Source organism: Chamaea fasciata, unplaced genomic scaffold (genome assembly GCF_029207755.1).
Source record: "Chamaea fasciata isolate MVZ Bird 193981 ecotype frontalis unplaced genomic scaffold, bChaFas1.0.hap1 SCAF_1, whole genome shotgun sequence".
In the NCBI taxonomy this organism is placed as follows: domain Eukaryota; kingdom Metazoa; phylum Chordata; class Aves; order Passeriformes; family Sylviidae; genus Chamaea; species Chamaea fasciata.
The window spans coordinates 3230282-3245639 of NW_027094086.1; the positions used below are offsets into that span (position 1 = coordinate 3230282).

The 15358-nt window shown below is 41.5% G+C and overlaps 1 protein-coding gene across 8 annotated transcripts in view; it reads left to right on the top strand.

Annotated features, from left to right (window-relative positions):
• Positions 1–15358, top strand: part of TSNARE1 (t-SNARE domain containing 1) — a 458033-nt gene that overhangs the window by 349396 nt on the left and 93279 nt on the right. The window contains exon 13 of one of the 8 annotated variants that reach the window (XM_066175296.1): positions 6672–6701. The exons of the other annotated variants lie outside the window; for them this stretch is intronic. Within the exon in view, the coding sequence (XP_066031393.1) occupies positions 6672–6686 (15 nt within the window). The 3' untranslated portion in view covers positions 6687–6701. Of the gene's footprint in view, positions 1–6671; positions 6702–15358 lie in introns of those variants that run through there. 8 annotated transcript variants of the gene reach the window in all.

A 15358-nucleotide genomic window follows, 5' to 3' on the forward strand; every position in this document is an offset into this window, starting at 1 on the left:
CATGGTGGCATCATTTTTTACTCCCATATCTGTTTTTTGTTTTGTTTTGGTTTTTTGTTTTGGTTTGGTTTGGTTTGGTTTTTGTTTTGTTTGTTTGTTTGTTTGTTTTGTTTTGTTTTGTTTTTTAAAAAATAAATCATTTTGCTTTGTGTTTTCATGACTTCTGTTTGAAAGGGTTGTCCTTCATGGTGTCCTGCTTGGAGAAAATTTGAAGCCAGAGGAATACAAATTTAAAAGATGCTAAGGAAAACCAATTTTCTTAAAGCTTTTAAAAGTGCTTAAAACCACTTTCCTTTTTGGGTGATTTTCAATATACTATTTCAGATTTTCCCAGCTCCCCAAGTCTTTCAGATAGAATGGTTTGGGTTGGAAAGGGACTTTGAAGATCATCTCATTCCAGCCCCTGGCATTGAAACCTTCCGCGATCCCAGGGTGCTCCAAACCCCATCCAACCTGGCCTTGGACACTTCCAGGGTTGGGGCAGCCACAGCTTCTCTGGGAAACTTCTTCCAATGCCTCACTACTCACACAATAAAAAATTTATTCCTAATATCCAATCTGATTTCTTAATTTCCCAATATCCAATCTGATTTCTGTCCCTGTAAAATCGTTTTCAGAGATTGTTGTTCAGAAACAGCCTAAAAGGTGCTGTGCAAATAGTACAAAAATAAAGGTCTTGAGAGCGAAGTGAAGTATCCTAAAGAGTTGTGTGACAGCTTGTGACTGTCCTGAGGTCTCCTCTCATCCAACTAATGAATGTAAATCAAAATTGCTACTGGGATGGAAGAGCCTCAGGAAATATTTGAGTCCTATGCTTGACTAGTTGTGCCTAAAACTGGGGTGATTAGCTGGTGCTGTGGGGAAAATGGCTCAACACACATCAGGATTTCACAGCCCTCTCTCATCCTGCCTCGTGTAAAGGTTAATGGATCCAGGAGCTGCTGGAGCACATAGAACTCACCCATGGAACCGACTGACATGGCAGTCCATAAGGAATCCAGGTCTATTGCCTGTTTGTCCCTCAGGCCACTGCCACCACAGCCAGGGCCTCCCTGTGGATCAGGGCAGGGAAAACTGCTGCCTGCATCATCAGCAGCTGGAAATGTCCACCTGCATTTCACAGGCTTAATTAATAATGAAGCCTGTGTTTGCCTCGTCACATTTCAGCGGTTGCAGAAGATTCTGTGTTATTAGAAATCCCACAGAAAGCAATTTGCAAGATTTCAAGTTTCTACTTGTCTTGGCCCAAATCTTCGTGCAAAGACTCCTCCTTGCCACCCTCTGCCTTGCAATCTAAATGACAAGGAATGTGCCACACTTCACAGGCTGGGAGCACGCAGTGTCAGCTCCACACAGACACAGACACGGGAACAGCTTCATTTCGACAGAGAAGTAAAAAATATAAGGCTTGACATCCATTTTTAACCCCTTAGTACAAACCAGCTTGATTTTGGCTTCAGCAGCTGTGACTGATCATCTTTCAAAATTAGAGGATCATTTAAAAACAATGGGGTTTTGTCATCTGCTTCTGCCCCCCACCATCAAAGGGGTTTGGGTTCCAGGTCCCCCAAAACAGACTAAGTCCAGGCTCTGACTCTCTGAGCTCCTTGTCTGATCTGTGGTTTCTTCCTGCTTTGAACACCTGAGATCTTGGTGCTGTTGAGGGCAATCTCCACGAAGAATACGGTGAAAACCAAAAGGGCTGAAAGCAGGGGAGGCTGCAAAGGGCACTTTTGTTTTGTGGGCTCTGTAGATTTACAAGGCTTGGAAAGAGTTTCAAACCATGCATACCAAGTTGTTTACAGAATCACAGAATCTTTGAGGCTGGAAAAGATCTTAAAATCAACAAGTCCAACTGTCAACCCAGAAGCACCGCCATGTTCACCCCTAACCCATGTCCTCAAGTGCCACATTCAGGTTTTATGAACACTTCCAGGGATTGTGAATCTACCACTTCCCTGGGCAGTTTATTCTAGGGCTTTACAAACCTTTCCAGGAAGAAATTTTTCCTAATATCCAACACAAACCTCCCTTGATGTAACTTGAGGCCATTTCCTCTCGTCCTGCCACTTGTTACCTAGAAGAGGAGATTTGGTTTCCTCTCTGGCACACAGCACATTTCTGCTATACAGGCCATAAATTTAGTGCCTGGAAATCAAAATGTTGCACACATTTTGGATTTTTTTTTTTTCCCAGGAGTGGCATCTTTTCAGCTCTAAAGCAGAATCCCCTGCAGCTGAGGGTCAGAGGGGTGGCACGATGAGCAGGGCAGGCAGTTTGGGTGCCAGGCAGTAATTTATCCTATATTGCACAGCAGGGCAGGAGCAGCTAATGAAGTGCTACCTAAGTAAATACTCATTTGTGCAGCTCTGATTAAACCTTTGGAAGCGTTTCCAGTGGAGCACGCGGCGTTAATGAATCTCATTATTACAAATTGCCACACAGAGCCAGGTGCACAGGGAGGCTTTGCCACCAGCCCTGTGCAGCCACAAATCCCGCAGCCCTAACTCAGCCTGGACAGGGCTCACAGCACAGAGGAAGGATTCCCTGGCACATGCAGCATCCCTCCCTTCTCTGCTCTCTGCCTCAATATTTGCAGCCCCCAGTCTTCCTCTCTTCCTTTCCAACCTCACTTTTACCATCTGTGCTCACATTGTCCTCCCTCCAGGATTAATTCTTTAATTATATTTTTTAACTCTATTTTTATTCAATTATTTATTTCTTTTTTCTTTCTGAGCAACCTGGTCCAGTGGAAGGTGTCCCTGCCCATGGCAGGGGTTGAACTAGATGATTTTAAGATCCTTTGAAACTCAAACCATTCTATGATTCCATTATGTCTATTTTTAAATTTTTTCTCTCCTTCCTTCTCTGTTTCTGCTTAACCATACCACAGAAAACAAAAATATCCAGAATAATAGAAATCATTCTTTGTCCAGTTCTCCTGGCTTTTTTTCCTAGAGATAATGCAGGAACAATCGAGCCAAATAAGATCAGTCTGTGAGGTTTCTATCACTTTTTTTTTCCCTCTTCTTCACCTTATTAATATTGCAGCTGTCTCACTCTATAATCTCATGCATTAGCTTCACCCAGGCACACAGCTCTGTGTTGATTCGTTTATTTTAATCAAAGTTTTGTCTCCTGATATTTTTCCCTGTCCAGGCTGGAACAGAGAAAATGAAATTTCAATAGAAAACACACACACAAATCATTAATATTTGACCTCTGAAAAGAACTCATTTATTAAACATTTTTTTCATCCCTTCAGGGTATTCAGAGACATAGTTTCTTTGTGTGCTACATTGACAGTAATACTGGAGCATTTCCCTTGGGCTTTTCTAAGTGATCTCAAGTGTGCACTAATAGCCCTTTGCCTTTGGCTTTTATGAGTATAACACACATTTAGTCACAGGATCCCCTTTGGGCCATGTGTTGGGTTGTTTTTTTTTTTTTTTAGGTGTGGGGATTTTGTCTTTTTTAATATTATTTTTTGGGTTTTTTGAGGTTTTGCTCTTGGTTTGGTTTTGGCTAATTTTTTTGGACAATTTGCAAGGAGAGGGTTTGTTATGTTTCAGTGAGAAATACAGGAGCCTTCTGCTGCAGCTCTGGGGTTTTAACAGATGGAGAATATTAAACCTTTATATATATATATATGTATATATTTGAGTGTCTAGAAAAGGAGTGATTGCCACTGAGCAAGATGCTAGATGCTGGTTGTTGGTTTTCCTCATCCTGAAGCATGTTCCCCTCCTGATGGCAAATGGCTCCAGAAAGATGCTGACCAACTGATCATCCACTCATCTCATTCTGGGTGACAGACGACCTTAGAGAAAAATTAGAGATTGAAGGGCCTGGATGAACATGTTAAAGAAAATAAAAAATCCAATCAAACCAACATAATAAAATCAAGAACCAGAATTGCAGTTGCTGCACTGAGCACCAAATCTTGGTTTGGGGGTGTTTCAGCAAGCTGTTTGTCAAAGTTTAACAGGAGAAACCTTCTCCACCCTGAGGTGGAAAGTGCCGTGTTTCTGGTGAAGGAGGACATAGAATCATGTTGGGAGGTGTTGTCAGTGGGATCATGTGGTAGAATTCAAGAGTTTGTGCATGAGGAAGAATTAAAAAATGTTAGAATTGGTAGTTTCCAATTTCAAGTGAATTTCCTTCACTTGAAGGTGAAGCAATAGCTGTGGAGCAGTCCCTGATGTTCACAGCAGCACAGGATGGAGCATGCTGTTTTTCCTCAGGTGTTGGATGATGTAAAAATAGACTTTTTGTGTTGGAGTGGGAAAAGATCTGGGACCGTGGGGGAGGGCTGGATGTCCAGTCATAGACTCGTAGGATCGTAGGGGATTAGAATATGCTGAGCTGGAATGAACCCACAAAAATCAACCAAGTCCAACTCCTCGCCCTGCACAGAACAACCCCAAGAGTCCCACCCTGTGCCTGAGAGCATTGTCTGAAAACTTCATGAGTTCTGTCAGGCTTGGAGCTGTGACCACTCCCCTGGAGTGCCTGTTCCAGTCCCCAACCACCCTCTGGAGGAAGAAACTTTTCCTAACATCCAAACTAAACCTCCCCTGGCACAATTTCAGACCATTCCCTCAGGTTCTGTCACTGGTCACCAGAGAGAAGAGATCTGTGCCTGCTCCTCCTCTTCCTCTCACAAAAAACTTGCAGATCTCACTGCGGTCTCTCCTCATTCTCCTCTTCTCCAGGCTGAACAAACCAAATGACCTCAGCTGCTCCTCGTGCTTCCCCTCCAAACCCTTCCCCATACTCATAGCCCTCCTTTGGACAGTTTCTAACAGCTTTATATTCTTCTTATTTAGTGGTGCCCAAAAATGTGCACAGTGCTAGAGGTGAGGCCACCCCAGTGCAGAGCAGAGCGAGACAATCACCAGCTCACCCTGATATGGATTCATATCCTCCCCTCTGCTCCTCTCAAAAGCTCTTTGCTTTTATGATCTGGAGTGTCTGAAGAAGCTGTAGACAGATCAGACGCAGGGGATCTGCATTTACCCGTGCAGGTGGCCAACTTCTCACCTTGTGCCACTTCCCAGATTGGAACCCCAAACTCAGCCTAGTTCTCCTGCAAGACCAACACTCTGCTTGCAGTGCCTGGGTCATGAGGCAGTTCCTGGGAGCTGGAGTCTGTGTTTTCCCCATTCCAGAGCTGCCCAGCCACTCACATGTCCTGTCTTTAGGGGGAACAAATCCGTGTGCAGCGCTGAGCCCCTGAAGCAGCAATTAACAACGATTTCTGAGCTTTCTTGGTAAAACTCTCATTGTATCTCACCAGCCCACTCCTTCCCTCCACCCCATCCCTCCACAGCCAGTTCCTTCTCGAGATCTATTAATATCCTGTGATTTACCTACACACAAAGAATGTTACTTTCTGATTCCCACCGGGCATATGGAACAGATGTCTCTTTTCAAGGGATTTATCAGCAATTACAAACAATGCAGTGTAAATAAGTTTTCCAAGACCTTCAATTATGCTCATTAGCTTGATGCTAATGAGAGATGGGATGAAATATATATCCAGCAGCCTATAAATTTGGGGATGAAGAGGCTTGCTTAGGTCCACAGCTTTAAGAACTGAATGTGACGCCAGCACAACAAGGCACTGAAGATATTTGAGGCAAAGCTCCTCAGGATTTTACTGGGAGTTTTGCATGAACCAGGATCATGACTGAAACTCTCACATTTTTACCCCAAACATTACATAATTTCTTCTTGCTTGTACCTTTAAAGGGGCAGCTACTTTAGACCCTCAGGGGATTAAAGCCTTCAAGGAACATCGTTTTCCAAGAGAAATCACGGGGTAGCACAAATGTTAAGGTTCTGCTTCTGAGGAGAGATGATATTTTTAGCTGTTGGGTACTCAGGTATTTTTAGCTGCACATGCATCAAGTGTTTTTGATCTGGGGACTGCAAATCAAATATCTCATTAGAGCCCTCCTGGTTAGAGTTTTGGGGAAAAAACCACCACAAACCAACAAAAACACAAAATCCACAACAAAACAAAAGCCAGCACACTTGCACACTTGTCTGTTTTTTTTTTTTCTTTTTTTTCTTTTTTCTTTTTTTTGTTTTTGTTTTTGTTTTTGTTTTTGTTTTTTTGTAGCCCTGCTTTGATTCATTGTCACCATTTTTGCAAGCTGATCCTTGCAATGCCATTTCTTCTGCACAGGAAAATTTCAAAGTCATGTCATTTATATTCACATTCATGCATGTGAGCATCTTCTACCATGGATATTTTTTGCTCTGAAGATTAGAAATAGTACAACAGAGCAGTTTCCTCCATGTCTAGTTTTTAGTAAGAACAAGGGAGAAAAAGGGGGTGATGGGCAGAGAAATGTGTCAGCCTTCACAGTTTCACATCCTCAAGGAGGACATGTCCATTGGTCCAGCCCAAATGTGTCTCAGGGATCCTGAGTATAACTGGCATGTGTTTAATGTGCTGATTTTCTGTTGTTGAATCTTTGCTGGAGTAAAGAGATGAGGCAGTATTAAATACATCCCAGAGAGATAAAAAAGATATGTCTAGTGCAGGAATGTGAAGCATTCGAAGTCTGTGGGAGGTATGAGTGTTTCCTCTAGCTCAGGATTTGTATCAGACTATTGAATTCTTTTCAGAACTGTACATTAACAGATTTTTTTTAAAACAGATTTTGCAGCTTTAAGCAAGTCAATGAGCAGCCTGTGGAAGAACTACCGTGTTACACTTTTGCTCTCTGTGTCAAGATCAATAATAAATCACCAACTCTACTCCTCAGTGTAAAGGAAAAGTACATTTCTCCCAGAAAACGATCTGTCTAACAGAGGAAACCTTTTTTTTTTTCTCCTCCCTTGATATATATTTAGAATAGACAGATAGGTACATTCGATTTTAGTAGAATTAAGTCTCCCCATACATCCATAATAGATATAAAAGTGAGGAAAGGATTGTTAATTCAGGAGGATATTCTGTGACCACATCCAACAATGAAAAGCATCCTGGAAAATTCCAAAATGTGCTTTTAAATATCATCATCCAGCACGAGGTGCCCAAATTGACTTTAGAAGTACATTGTTGTTATTAGGAGTTGCTATAATAAGCAGAATCAACCAGCAGCTATTTCCTGATGGGGTTTTATAATTGCTTGTTGGATATTTCTGGGTTTTGGCTCAGAGCCTTTTATTCTTGTTGTTAACAGAAAAAAAAGTGTAATAACCAGTAGCTGCAGCCTACTGTGGAGGACACCATCCAACTTAGGAGAATATGTAATGAGCAGCTTTGATTCACATTCTCTTACTCTTTAGAAAATAATTCTAGTCTTTAAAAGGCTCCATGCACCACTTAACTCAGTAATTGGCAAGAGGGGATGGAAATACAATATTCTGCAAGCAAAGTTGCACATTTCAGATTACTCTGTGAGGGGAGCAGGCACTTTTTTGTCATTTATTCATAACTTCTCTCCAGCACTCAGTAACCATCTGATATCAAGGTGTTGGTTGAGTCTTGCTCTGCCTTGCATGGACAGATGCTACCTGTGTGATCTCTGGGGTATTTGACAGGCACAGACACTTGGGATCCTTCCATGCCATATTTTAAGAGTTAGACTGGGCAGGAATTTAATGATTTCATGTCAGGGTAATAAAGATAATAAAAGAATGACATGGAGCTCCTGGAGCAGGTCCTGTGGAGGGCTGCAGATATGGTTAGGGAATGGAGCATCTCTCTGATAAGGAAAGGCTGAGGGAGCTGGGGCTGTTCAGCCTTAAAAAGAAAGTGAGAGGGGAGCTCATCCCTGTCAGTGTCTGCAGGGAGGGCTCAGAGCAGGGACCAGGCTCTGCTTGCTGTGCCCAGCAATGGGACAAGAGGAACAGGCAGGAAATGATGCCTGGGAAGTTCCACCAGAAGGTGAGGCAGAACTTCTTCCTGAGCACTGGAATAGATCATCCAGAGAGGGTGTGGAGATATTCAAGAGCCATCTGGACACAATCCTGGGCCCTGTGCTCTGGGACAGGGCCATGGGGCCGGATGACTCCACTGTGGTGCCTTCCAGTCTGACCCATTCTAGGGTTCTGTGGGTCTGTGAAGTGCCAATGAACACAAGGAAATATGAAAAAGATCCGTCCGAACAAATGAAGGCATTTCTATCTAGATTAATGTAAAAAAGGCAAGGCAAGGCAAGAGGACTTCATGCACTGTAGCTTTAGTTGTCACATTTTTTTTCTCCCAGACACAGGATTTCATAGCAAAATGCAAAGCACAGCAGATCCTCCTCATTCATTTTGCTTTCTACTTTTTTCAGCAAAGCTAAAATTCAAAGGGAATCATCTGACCTTAAAAGTGTTGTGCTCTGCCAGTCTCAGCTCTGGATTTTCAGTGAAGCTCCCAGGTACTGAAAGCAAAGCCCTTGTAACACTGACAGTCTTTCTCAATTTACTTAACCTTCCACAGTCCTCCCAGAGTTTGGGCTCCAACAAGAGCATTCTTAAAGTACAAAATTTTGCTTTCTAGTTCACTGAACACACAGAGAGCCATTTGTTGACATTATCTGCCCTGTGTCTTCAGGGGAGACAGTGAGGTATAAGTGGGGAGGTTTGTGAAATTCACTTCCAAAAGTCAGGGAAGCAAACAAGCAGAGAGATAAACCATTCCTGACAGGACTAAGTTCAATATTACAAAACAGTGAGGGTAAAAAAGTCAGAGAAAATGAATGCATAGTGGGATTTAAAACTAGAATTTAATCAATTAGTTTCTCCAATACTTGCATATTCTTTATGGAGAGTTTAATTATGGTGATATTATTAATTTGTTAAATGATTAATATAGGATTGTATTACAGCAGACAGATTTCTCATTAAAAACTTCTTGTTTTATCTCATCTCTACAAACTACGGTGCCAAATCTTGGAATGTTTAAGTTCTGTTCTTCCTGAGGGAAGTTTTATATTCTCTTAGAAAAACATGCAATATTTGTTTGAAAGCACATTTGGATACTTGGACTACAATTTGGACACTGGAATTCCATTTTCCTTTGTTGAAAGATGCCACTTATGTCCAGTGAATTTCAGAAAAAAATCTTTACTTTTGTCTTGTTCAAATATTTTCTGTGCAAATTGAAGATGCAATTCATCTGATTCACTGTGTTTGCTCTTTAATTATACTGTAATTTCTTTGGGGGAGGTGTGACAAGATGACACTTTGTTAAGAAAAAAAAAATGAGGTAAATTCATTTTAGACTTAGTTAACATACAAAGCTAAATTCACACAAAATCTGAGTGTTTTTCCTCTGCTTTTTTGACAGCAGAATAACATAAGTGATGGAATTGTAATTGCTATTTGGTTTACTCTAATTGAGCCTCAAAGATCTTATGGTAAATTATGATCTGAACTAAGTCAGATAAAATGCTGGGAGAATTTTTGCCAATCAAAATTCAGCCCAACTTCTTTAACAAATGATGATCCATGGATTGACTGCCTCTTTACTGAAATCCATGGGTGTGCTTTCCAGTGAAACTCCATGACTTTCCCCTCCCCACATTGTCATAGAGTCATTTAAATGTCAGGATTTCCCTTGTCAGGAAGTGCCCATCTCTTCATGTCTAGAGACTCGAGGAAGCAAAAGGTAAAAACATTATTATCATTATCATATTGTAACCCAAACGCAAGAAAGACCTGAAACACCATCTGGGTGATGCCAAAGCTTTGTCTTCAGGGGCACACATTTTCCTGAGCTTGGTTTGGGATTTGGGAGCCACAGTTTTAATGCAGGCAGCCTTAGGTAACTTTAGCAACCCTTCTAAGGAAACACGTGCATCTAAAATTGTGCTCCTTTGCAGAGGTACGTGAGAAAATTTCGGTAAGAGAAGCTGCCCTATCTCTGGTGCAGAAGAACTCACTCACCTTTGGCCAGGTCAAAGGGGAAAAATCAGGGACAGAGAGGAGAATCCACAAGGCAATCTTAACCTAAATATTGAAAGCAGTGGGGAAAATTTTTCCTGTGGTTCTGTCAATTTTTCACTGGCCCATACTGGTGTAGATTCCCATCTTCATGATCTGAACTATTTCCTAAGTAGAATTATAGAATTGCTTAGATAGGAAAATACCCTGAAGGTCCTTGAGTCCAACTGTAAACGCAACACTGCCAAGTCTACCACTAAACCATGTCCACAGTTGCCACATCTATATTTCTTTTAAATCCCTCCAGGGATGGAGACTCTACCACTTCCCTGGGCGGCCTGTGGCAATGTTTGACAACCCCTTTTGTGAAGGAATTATTCTCTACCCAACCTAAATTTCTCCTGGTACAATTGAAACCATTTCTGTCATGTTACCTGTTATGTGGGGGAAGAGCCTGACCCCCATCTGGCCACAGCCTCCTGTCAGGGAGTTGTAGAGATGAGCAGGTCCCCCCTGAGCCTCCTTTCCTCCAGGCTGAGCCCCCACAGCTCTCTCAGCCGCTCCTGGTGCTCCAGCCCCTTCCCCAGCTCCATTGCCCTTCCCTGGACATGCTCCAGACCTTCAAAATCTTTCTTATAATGAGAGGCCCAAATGTCTGTCTCCAGGTTTCAAGGTGTGCCCTTCACCAGTGCCCAACACAAAGAGACAATCCCTGCCCTGGTCTTGCTGGCCACACTATTGCTGATCCAAGCCATCATATCCATTTGAAGAATTAATTCACTTTCCATGCACTTTAATGTCTTAAAAACTTAAAAACTTAAAAACTGGCCAAATTCCTTTAGTGATCTATGTATTTAAGCTGCCTACATTAAGAGGAAAAAAAAAAAGGAAGGAATAAATGTAATAACCATTGAGTGGATTATTTTCAGCCCCTAATATGGCATTGATTTAAGCCTCACAATGAAAATATAAGTGAAGAAACACAAATGAATTTGCTTACATAAAATCCTCTTATTAAAAGCGATAAGCAAGGCCTGAGAGAAACATTTATGCTGTTCCTCTTCTTTGATCACTTCTTGCCTGGCTGGGCAGGACATCTTGGCAGTGACTGCCAGAGCCTCAGCAGCCTGGCAGTGGGGGATGGCAGGAAAAGGGTGGGCATGTTTTGGAGGCAGGTCTACATGTCCCATTGTGGATGCTGGCAGCCTGGTCAAAGAGAAATTTTTAGCTATCAGGCAGCAGCAGAGCCTGTGGGAAAACAAGTCAGATAGACTTTCCCAGGCATTGCTCAGGAGGAGCTGTGAGAAGACATTCCAAACAATTTCTAATCTCTGCACCTTCTGTTTTTCCAGCTTGTTAACTTGCAAGATGTTCACAAAGAAGTGTTAGTTTGAATGACCAATCACATCCTCTTGTATCAGAACAGTATATGAAAAAGGTTTACTTTCTAATAAACGTTGCTGTATGCCCTCCAAGAAGACTTGGAGCATTATAGTGTTATCTGCCATCCCAACTACATAACGATATCCCACCTCAGGTCTGAACCACCGGGGCCTGGTTCATTTTCTGTCCTGGTGCTGGGACTTTCCCCAGTGCTGGGGGATGAAGCTGTGTCATCCTCTTTGTCATCCCACACACCAAGCTGATCTCTGGCACTCTGCTGATTTCACCTATTTCGTGGCAACCACTTCAGCTCCAATCCTTTATTAAGGGACTGATGGTATTTGCACCGTGCTTGGTACTCCAGGCTCCTTTTTAAGTACTGCCATAAACATGATTAACAGTATTTATTATAAGTGCACATTATATCATGCTTTTTACAAGGCTTCTACACATCCAGGGTCTTTAAAACGTGGATTCCAACTACAATTCTACCTATGCCAAAACAACACAAGAATTATTACACTGCAACACAAAAAAAAAAAAAAAAATTCAGTAACACTTCATTATCTGCAGATGAAGTCACAAGAGATTTTCTTTATTTGGCTACAACCGTTTTCACTATAATTTCCCCATCATCCGCCTTTCAGGGATCATATTCAGGTTGTATGTGCAAGGATTACAACCCTTGCTAGGAGTATGCAGGCAATGCAGGGAGTGGAAACCAGAAGCTTTTAATTCATGGGCTGTTCCATATTGGAATTACTAGGCTAGACACTAGAAACTATAGGCCAAAATCATGTAGTGACGTGTTATCTGCATTTTTCTGTGTAATCTGTTTTTAGAGACCAATATCCATTTCCTAAATCAGCCACAAAAATATTTATTTTTATGATAACATTCAAGAGTTTTTAGATAAGGAAATTAAGCTGATGGGATGCATGTAAAAAATCAGTGAGCTCTTTGATATATTATCACTTGGAAAGTGAATACTTAATTTGAAAAAGCTGGAGATTACAGAAAACACTTAGAAGTGGATAAAGCACTGGTTTAAGGGGAGATGCTGAGATATGATCAGCAGCTGCTGGATTTGAATTGGCAGTGCAAACTGGGACTGCTCTTGTTCAGGATTTCCACATGTTATTCTAGCCTGGTGTTCAGTCAGGAGGCATTGGGAGCTCAGGGGAGGAAAAGGATATCACAGAGAATACTTTTACCCCTGGTAGTGAAGCTGCAAGTACATTTCTTAACAGAAAGTATCAGGTTATTCACTTAGGGACTAATAATTTTCAGCGTAAAATGGTATCACATCAGCTGAAATTGAGAAAGAAAAGAGCTTGTGCATTCCAGGGTGGGAATAAATTATTAATGTACATGTTCCTGAAAAGACATTTCTGGCCATAAGGTGTGTTAGGCAAGATATTTCTGGTGCTAAGAGGGACTATTGCCACTGTGCCAAACACTGTGGGGACTTCAGTGAGAATATTGTGGGTCATTCTGAGCAAAAAAAACCAAAAAAAACCTAATTCAGGCAAGAGCAGAGGGGACGTGATGGGGAGAGGGGGCTGATACCTGAATAAAGGCATTTTTACCTGCTGCAATCTGCAGTTCAGCACTGAAATGTGCTGGCTGGCTCTGTATGGGATAGCTCAAATAATACAAACACTGGCAGGGCATTGATAAACTTCCAGCATGGAAATTCAGCTGTTTACCTCCCAAATCCCAAACCCAGAACTCCTGCACCTGACACTTCAGTGAAGCTGCTCAGAGCTGAGTTTGTCTCCATATGACATGACAGGAGAGCTAATGAAGGGCTGAGGGGAACTGTTTAGCCCTCAGATCACTAACACTGCAAGAACAAACACTTGTACCATACCCCTGAGTAAATTCATGCTAAATTTGGATTGAGACTGTCCAGGGAAGACAATCTGACTCAGGTTATGTGCATTATGATCAGCTGCAGGGGTCAGGGCACCAATGCAGGTGCCTGATTCAGTGTATGCTCCTAAAAAATCACAGTAATAAGCACATTTCAAGAAAAGTTTTTCAGCCTCCCCTCTGCAGTTCTTAATTCAGGACTCCACACTGCTCCTGTGACAGTGCTGCCCATATCACAGAATCATAGAATCATTAAGGTTGGAAAAAACCTCCAAGATCATAAAGCCCAGCCTCTAACTGAGTTTTAGTGGCACCTGGGACCTGTTGTGGAATTATTTCTTACCACTTTCATTCCTTTATATGCCTTTAAAGTAATAATGTTGCATTATTTTAAGTGCAGTGAAATAGCCAAGCATGATTACATGACAGAGTTCTCTTCAAGAGGAGGAGATTGTACCTAAAAATTTAGGAAAGCACCTTCTTCTTCTTAATATTTTAGTTTTAGCTGTTCACAGCTCCTGAGAATTGTGAACCTGTTCTGCCCCCAGCTGTTCTCGAACCAGCCTAGAGAAAACAAGGCTCTTATCCACAAGGTTTGGATTATGTTTGCTTTGTTTCTTTTCCTGATCCAAGCCCAGCACTTTCACTAAATGAATCAGACACCTTTTTATTCTTTGCATAATTTGTTCTTTCGAAAATTCATCTTACTTTCCAGGTTGCCATATCTGTGTTGTTTTTGTTTAGGACACTTATCTCTGTGCTTTCCCAATTCCCTTGTACTTGGATTATTTTTAGTGCATCTCACCTGTGCATTGGATTCCATGGGTACTACTTCCAAGAAGGCCATTTGTTTTCTTTAATGACACAATTAAAAAGGGATCTTGTTTATTACATCAGTGCACACATACCCATCAGACTTGTCTCCAGGAGAATTGGGATCATTTGTCTCTTTTGGGACCAGTAACTTTATACCTAAATTATTCTGTGCTATTGCATAAGTAACATTGCCAGGATCTCTATTAGATGGGGACACCAGGTGACTTAAAGAAATTTAATATCCTGGCATTTTCAGCTGCACAGCACTTGGTCCTGTTATTAATCAAGGCTCCAGAGCCTTATTCATCTCCTGATTAAAGATTTCAGCAGAAGGGAATCATGCAAGCTTTAAGTACAGTATTTTTAATTAGGGACAAGTTCAGGGTATCACTGTGCATTACTTCTTTAGTAGGTGTAATTAAAGAGCTGATCTGTAACGAGCCCACTTGGAAAAATACCTGTCTTTAAATCCTTGCAGCCTTCTCTCAGAAAAAAAAAAAAAAAAGAAAAAAAAAAAAAAAAAAAAGAAAAAAAAAAAAGAAATGGGACAATAAATCTATCCCTCAGAAATACAGATGGGAAATTTCATGTGGTTATTGTGACCACCTTAAAGCTGAGTATCTTCAAGGAAGACAGGTCCAGACACAGGACACAGTATGCAAAGCACACTCAGCCTTCCCATGAGCTAGAAGAGAGTGGAGAGTCACTTCAGTTTAAAAAACAGTTTATGAATTATCTGTACAAAGCATCAGGATTTGCTGTAACTAATTTACACCATCCAAATATGATTTGCCTGCTTTAAACTAATTCATCTGGCCTCCCAGTGGGAAAAGAAAGACTCCTTCAATAAGGAATTCATCCTACCCTGTGATAAGTGTTTGAGATTGGTTATCACTGCAGACTGTGATGCAGCACACAGGCTTTAGAAACTCAGGAAAGAAATTTGTTCCACCTGCCATCAGAAGCCCCTCTGGCTTGCATATATTTATAATTTCTACAGTGGCTGCTGCAGCTTTCTTCAGGCTGATGCTTTCCTCAGCTTTCTACCCTCTTCACAAACTTATTGCTTCTTCCACTGCAAAAAAAAAACAAAACCAAAACAACAAAAAAAACCAAAACAAAACAACCAAACAAACAAAAAAAGCAAACAAACACCCCCCCCCCAAAAAAAAAAAAAAAAACCCAACAAAAAAAAACCCAAAAAACCTCTACAGGATGAACCATGTTGTGTTTGTAAAGCTCCCGTGGTCGTGGAACACAACTGCAAATGAAGGGTGTGTGATACAAGACTGGGATGGAAAAATTTCCCCAAAGGGATGTGGATTTCAGTTGAGATAATGTATTTAAAAATTACAATCCCATTATTATGGGAAGCACATGCACCAAACCC